The 7998-nt window shown below is 38.7% G+C and overlaps 1 protein-coding gene across 1 annotated transcript in view; it reads right to left on the reverse strand.

The window, feature by feature from the left end:
- Window positions 1-1914, reverse strand: part of tmem8b (transmembrane protein 8B) — a 131369-nt gene extending 129455 nt beyond the window's left edge. Inside the window, exon 1 of the mRNA XM_039649925.2 lies at window positions 1725-1914. Within this exon, the coding sequence (XP_039505859.1) occupies window positions 1725-1809 (85 nt within the window). The 5' untranslated portion in view covers window positions 1810-1914. The remainder of the gene's footprint in view (window positions 1-1724) is intronic.
- Between the last annotated feature and the right edge of the window lie 6084 nt (window positions 1915-7998).

The following is a 7998-nucleotide window of genomic DNA, read 5'->3' on the forward strand; positions in this document are numbered from 1 at the left end:
CACGAGACTGGATGGCTCATTGGTCTTGCTCCTTTGTGCTAGCCTCAGAACATCACTCCGTTCCTGCGGCTTGTCAATACCGTGATCAATGCGAGTGCGCAGCCAAGTCCTGTGACTGGCGGATCTCCTTGCAATGTGTTTGGTGCCCTGTTAATCAAGTGATGTTTATGAATTGCTCATGCATTATGAATCTCGTCAGCAGTAAGTAAAGTAGACAACACACAAAAAAAAAAAAAGAAAGAAAAATGTATTCAGTGGAAATGGAAAACATTTCCCCCAATAGACGACCCTCCTCGTTGCACATGCAGTGCAGTTTTGTACAAAATAAAGAGTGCAAAGTCAAGATTCAAGAATTTGGGTATAAGGTCAAAAAGTTAAAAGAATCGAATTTGTCAGTAAAAATCAAAGTAGGGTTACACTTTATTTTCAGGTGTCGTTGTTACAGTGTAATTTTAAGTACTGAGTAATATCAACTAACAACATGAACTTACTAAAACGTAGGATTAGGATGCGGTTCAGGGTTAGTTGCATGTAATTTCCATAATTTCTACATGTAACATTAAAGTGTTGAAATATTCGTCTTTTTAATTATAAATGAAAAATTACAGAATTACAGAATCTGTGGATGAAAACAAAAACAAGTGTTATAATAATAGGCTACTGAAAACATTTTACTGTGCATATATAAATACAAGCTATCTTTTTTCCCCAAACAAACAACTGCACGCTAAGCTTGTCAGCTTCAAAATGAACCAGCAAATATCTAATAATATTATACTATTTTAAGTTTGTGATGTGTGCTAAGCTACTGTTCGTAATCAAACCATTGTTATCCATGAATAATGGAATGGAGTAAAAATAGAGTAGGCTACAGAAGACAAACGAGACCACGGCGCCAGTTATTCCTAAAGCACAGCAAGTCCGTGTGAAGTCCGTCTCGGAGCTCAAGTACAGCAGACAGTAAAGCAGCACAGCATCCATCAGATGCGCTTTCAGGCACGGCAGCGCAGGTATTGTCTTCCTCTGCCAGCCAGATGTACTTCCTTATTGATGCGATAGGCTATAGCTACAAATGCATCTCGAGATAAACAAGAAACAACTCGGCGCTGCTCTAGCGCTTTCAAGCGTTAGATGACTAGAGCTAATAAGTCTCGAGACTTGCACGCTGACATTAAAAAGCAATAATTGGATAATTGGCCTACATATTTCCCGAAGGCAAGTGATGCTGATACTATGGGAATCACGCTGAACTAATACTGCCTATTGGCTCCGTGAGAGTATAAATAGTTCATAAAAAATAAATAGCTAAAACAATATAAACCAGCATACACTAGGGATTTAAGGCAATAAAGTGCGGTTCGATACGGAGCATAATACATACTTTGCTCTCAGTTTAGCCCGAGATTATACTACGATATAAGTCTTGCTAGACATAAAGAAGCATCCACTTCTCGCGGGAAGCTCCTCAAGAATGTAGCACACACTGTAATCTGTGCTTTATCCACGGGGATGTGCCTAGGACAACATTAAAGCATAAAATAAATAAGACACCGGCTCAAAAAAGAAACGCATTCCACCTGCTGTGTGGCCAAAGTGCACTAGCATTGAATGTGATATAGGCTACGGCCAAGCCATTCAGTGCTGAATAGTTCAGCACCAGCACAAAGGACAGCTCCACTGCATCAAGATAGAGATCTCACTTCAACCCTCACTGAGCGACTCACCTCCGAGAGAGCAGAGCAAGGTGTAAACAAGCAACAGGATCTCCGGGCGGCCCATCCCCGACCTAAACCCTTCCAGCCACCACATCGTGATAAACTGACTGTTTACGCCCCGACGGCAGGGACGCGATTTTTATATCGCTACGCTTGTCCACATTTTCAGCTCTCGCAACGGACCAGCTGTTCGCGCATGACGTAATAGCGAAGAGGCTATTCCAAGAAATTCCCGCCCCATCTCTGCAGTGATTGGAGGTTCGCCACACATCCATTCAATTGATTGGCGGATGAGAACGTCGGTCAAAGGGACTGGCGTTTCGCTCTGTCCTGGTAGGAGACATGAGCAGTTTGTCCGACAAATGAGCAGCATTTCAAGTTTACTTCCTCCAGAAACAAGTTACAGCGATGGTGCTCCGTGCATTTAATTTCCAAGAAACCATTTTATGGCTGTAATTTCATTAATGTAATTTACATCATCTATTGCTACTTGATGAAATCATTTCTGCTATGATAAAATGCGTTTTTCTTTTTTTTTTTCTTTTTTTCTTTTTTTTTTTTTTTACTGGAATTGTCACTATAGCGTTTTTTATTTTTATTACTTCGAAGATAAATAGAAAGGAACATTATTTTTGCAGTAATGAAATACGGTTAAATTTGAGATAATGTTCATTAGATTTCGTTCAACCCGTCACCCTGTCGAAGATAGGACAATACTGCCATCTATTGGCCGCTGACTTAAACAAATATCTCTCGATGCAGTTGGAGAAGCATAAAAAAAGACTAAAAATCCAACGTACGCTTTAATGTTTTGGGCTGTTTCCAGCACCATGCTCCAATGCTGGTTCTTCTAGCTGTTCTACCCGCTTAATTTATTATTTAATTTATTATTTGAATGCCTTGACTTATGCATGTCAATTGATGTTTATCACAGGCCACAAACAACTCAAATGTTGCTAGTCAGACTCAGGTGCACTGATGTTACTTCTCTCAATCAAACCGCAAGGTGGCGCTCCTTCCACATCATTGATCACAGTGCCTATACAGTTGTTCTCCATTCTCTGAAATGATTAAACATTGGAGATTAGACCATTTCCATTCTTGTATTTGCTAATTATTATCATCTTTGGTATTGTATTATAATTAACACAGACTAGTCATTATATGTTTAATAAACAGTAAAGAATCCAACTAAAATTACGTCTTCATTGTTTCTCATCTCAATCAACAATCCCAATTCAAACAACAGGGACTGAGTGATATTTTCACAACATCTGAGCAAATTGAAGAAGGACATCATCTTTATGATCATCTGATGCTGTTCGTCTTCCCCCGTAATATAAACAACATCCGAATAATGATTTAAATATAATGGACGCATGCAAGGACTTGAGCAGCTGAGGGAGCTAAAAAATAATATGTAAATCGTATCAGGAGTGCCAGTGAATTCCTATTGTTTTGAAAATTTCATTTTCTAAACTGCCTATTTTGTCACCTATAATAATAATCGTGTTTTTTTTTCTAGTGAAAATAAGAGCAAAACAATCTAAATGATGAATTTGTTGAGAATGCGTTGAATAATTAATTATTCTCTGTGAGTCAAACACCATCACTGTTTTTGACAAGTCTTTATAGTTCCCAGATGCCTCTCTGTAGGCCCGAGGATCCATCATGCTGTTTTACTTTGGCCAGCTGGCCCCCCCACAGCTGCTTGAAGCTCACGTGCTCACAGACCTGCATGAATTCACCCTAGTAGTGTGGATAGTGAGGAAACTCTGCATGTGTGTGTGTGTGTGTGTGTGTGTCTGTGGAGGACCACCCACATTATTCACATGCTTAGTCAGCAATTGTTATGTCCTCTCTGCTGCTCAGACTATATAAACTAATGATAAGTCCCTCAAACAGTAATATATGTGTACACCACCATGCAAAAGTTTGGGGTTAGTATTTTATTTTTTGTTTTAATAGAAATTAATACTTTTATTAAACACAGACACAGTAAATTGGTCAAAACTGACAGTAAAGAAATGTATAATTTTACAAAAGATATCAATTTCAAATAAATGTTTTTTTTTCTTTTTTATATCAAAAAACTGTATCAAAACTCTTTCAACATTGATACTAATAATAATGTTTCTTGAGCAGAAAATCAGCATTTTATAGAATGGTTTCTGACAGATCAAATTATGCTGAATACTGATGCTGAAAAGTCAGCTTTGTCCTCACAGGAATACATTAAAATAAATAAATAAATAAATAAATATTTATAGGAATACATTAAAATAAAATTTCTAAATAAAATAGAAAGAAATATTTAAAAATATGTAATATTTCATAACATTACTGTTCGTACTGTATTTTTAGTCATTATACAGTAATTGCCGTCATGGTGCATAAGTAATTGTGATTTTATTTTGAAAATAACAAAATCTAATGTGTCAAAATAATGTGATATAAAGCCACATTGACAGATAATTACGAGAAATAAATTTGCAATTGTGAGATAGAAATTCATAATTACATTTAAATTTATTTTTCTAGAGAAAGCTGCATAGACATCATAGGCTATACTTTGTAATAATCTGTTTGTTTGGGGGGTTTTTTTGTTGTTGTTTTTTTGTTTTGTTTTTTGTAATATGAAGGCTGGAAATCCAGGAGAGATGGATATAAATGCAGGTTTACTTTAAGGATATATGAAGAAGATAACAACCAAGTAACACAAGGAAACATTGAAAAAACTAAGATTCCTGAAAGGACAAAAACCAACAAGGAAACACTTGGTACACTTCAAGACTTAAAGACGAATACCCACATATATATATATTACCATGCATTTTTTTTTTCAATGCATTACACAGTCTGGTATTAATGCAGCATGTACTCCAACTGTACTATACACATTGAAGCAGGAGATTTTAGGGGATATATCCTGTTTTAAGGTCTTAAATTCAGTGGGGTTCTGTGGTTTTGTCAGAGGGGCAGTAAACTCAACCTGAGTTGGGCCAGGAAAGTTGGGAAACCATCAGGTGCATCCTGAAGAAACGTTTTCCCTTTCACCAGTTTTATGATATTTTATTTCCTTTTTTGTCTTATGACATTTACCAGATTGTACATTCTAAGTCACAACTATAAAAAAATGCAGATTTGTTGGCATTATGTAGTCAGAAAAAAAAGAGCTGATCAGACAAAAAAAGATGGTTGCATTTCATCAGAAATCAGTAGCTTTCAGGAACTCGTGTGCATGTGATTTCATGTTCTGGAGACATTCATCATTTTTTTCCCAAAAGTGACAATTCAGTTCTGCCCTAAAATGACCTGCTTCCATTGTATTATACTGTGCAATACTTAAAGACAAAATTATGGAGAAAGGGAGTGTCATAAACACAGAGAAAACGTGAAGAAAAGGAGTGTCATAAATCCCTCTTGACGTATTTAAAACTATAATTGTGGCCACCAAGAGAAAGGGATAAAGAAATGCACTTTCTTTTCACTCTGAATTAGTGCTGTTTTTCCCAACCTGAGTATTATCCTTCTGAAAACAGTTCAGTAACACTACATAAGTGGGGGTTTTGATGAAGATTTCTGCTTTGAATGCACTTAGGCCACTTATGGTGTTGGAGGAGTCCTATTGTCAATGCACTGTTTAATGTCACTCTAAGTCTACCCACAAACAATGCAGACCGACTTTGAATAGCTGAAGTGTTCCAGGGCAGAAAGCCACTTAACACCAGTTCTTCATCATTCCCATGAAAGCATTTCTTCCATTTATTCAGAACAAAAAAAAAAAAAAAAATACACAGTGCAAGAGTTCACTCTGCGCTCTCTATCTTCTCACATAATTATAATAATATATATTTATTCATTAAAATATTTAAATATTCGTTGGTTCCCACCTCCTTCTTCCCATAACATTTGAACCTCGTTACAAGTATATTAACCTTATTTCATCAATGAACAAAATAAAATTACACACATTTGAAGTGTTAAAGTATAAGCCAGTTGTAAGTAACAGTATCAGAAAATAACTAGTGACTATGTATCGTCAGAACTTCAAATCATATGCTGTAAGGTAAAAGGTTTTTACAGTTGTGTTAGATGCAAGTTCACGATCGCGAAGATGATGATCAAAATAGGAGTCTTTGATATTCCGCAAGATAAACACAAAGCATATTGCTCACATCACATCAACGAGACTGTACCAACTCAAATGAAACAGGGAGACTTAAATACAGTCGATTGACAAAATGAACTAATGCGCAGCGTAAAAGAATGAGAAATCAAATCAGAAGCCATAGGAGCAAATTACAAATATAGGCAGGCGAAAAGAAGGCAAATAACTGAAAACAAACTCTAAACTGAATGACATAAGCTCCCCCTCCCTCCTCTGATAAATACAGGTTCTGGAAAAGGGTATGAAACACAAATTGGGGGAGTGGAGGGTGGGAGGAGCCAAGGGGAGACCCGGAGCATGGAATGCTCAGTGAAATCCCAGAGTCCATCCAAGATGGTGGTCCAGTGCCGTCGAAGGAGGGAGTCATGGCAGGGATTGATGGTGGTGGAGCCCCAGGCACACACGGAAAACCGAGAGAACCGAGCGACCCCAAAGGCTTCAGTGGCCATGACAGAGCTGCAGGGACAACCCCCCGAGTTGGAACACATGTCCGGCTCACTGGTCCATGGTGCTGGATGGAGGACATCCGACCAAAGTGAAGTCGGTGTTCCAAAGAGAGTCTGGTGGAGCTGTAAGCCAAATGGACCCTGGTGGGGGCCAAGGGAGGAAGGAGCCATGGTAGAGAAGTCAGGGTGACAAGCAGAAAAAGCACGATGGGATTAGTGGCCGGAGATGGAGCCCTGGAGAAACAAGAAGTTCATCCTCTTCAACCATTAGTTTATAGAGCCCAGGCTTATTATAGAGGGAGGATCTTTTCCATCCCCTTGTACTCCACAATGACTCCCTCGGGGGTACATGATGGTGCCGGTCCATACACCTGGTCAAAGGTATTGAAAGATCCAGGCACCGCGGAGATGGTGCGCTCATCCACTTCTTTTTTGCGTCAGGTCTTCCATCGCGGCAGGCATTGGCTATCCATCTCTGGGGGTCTCAGGCATCATGTCCACGCAGCGCGGTGGTGTAGGACTGGACTCGGGAGTGAGGCTGGTGATGTCCTCCTCTGGGCTGATGGTGAAGATTGGTCCATTGTGAACCAGCACCCACTCCCCACTGGTATGCCTTACTCTGCTCACTAAGGCCAGCGTGGTAAAAAAAAAAACACAAAGTTGTCCGGGCAGTGCGTATAGCACGCCATATCTAAAAAGTCCCTGGTATGGTCCTCCAGCGAATGATCCAGCTGCTTCAGGTACAAGAGAAGTACGGTGGGTGAGTCCACAGTGATAAAAAAAAATGGAGCTACAATTATATATAGATTATATAGATATATAGACCATTAAACAAATTACGAACACAGGCAGCCAGAAAGAAGGCAAACGATTAAAAACAAACTCTAATCTGAACATAACTGGAGGTCTTTTTTTTACAACAACGACTCTTCCCGTCTGTCTCACATTTACCGCTCCGGTCTGCCAAAGCTACTGCGGGAGGAAAACACAGCTTTTTCATTTTGAAAATACCTTGCAAATAACATTAAAATAAAACATATAATGACATAAAGAAAAAGTGTAAACAAGTTGTACTGACTACCGACCAATTTAACATTCTCAGTTTGTCTCACTTTCATGAGTTTGTCAAAACTGCTGCGTAATGGAAATTCTAAAATATATTTATAACACCAAAACATGGTATTTTAAGTAATGGTAAGTTGTGATAAATTGATTTCTATAATAATGACAACATAAGGTTTATAGTGTACATTATTCCATTTAAAATCTAAGATTAGAGAATCTAATAAGGGGAGTTTTAGAAAATAACCTGGGATTTGATGTGAGAACAGACTAAAATGTTGTAGACAGGGTTTTAAATGTTGCTGCTGGCATTGCAGTAATACTGGCTGTAGTGGATGTCCTCAGGTGGTAAATCTGTCTCAAAGAGCTCAACGACTCTCTGGGTGGCTCTTCTATCCTGAACAGCTTCTTGGAAAAATTAGATGATAATGTTGCTGCTGAAGATGCTCTCAGTGTTGTTACAGAGAAAACATGTCACAGTGTTGGTTTATGTTCCTTGGTGTCCACTAGAGATCCTGTTCCCCCACGGTGCCATTCACATTAGGAACTGTATCCCCCACAATCCTTGTCTGCACTCACCACTGTTCATTGCACTCAGCTGTTC

The sequence above is a fragment of the Pimephales promelas genome, chromosome 4, assembly GCF_988280905.1.
Source record: "Pimephales promelas chromosome 4, fPimPro1.hap1.1, whole genome shotgun sequence".
Lineage (NCBI taxonomy): Eukaryota > Metazoa > Chordata > Actinopteri > Cypriniformes > Leuciscidae > Pimephales > Pimephales promelas.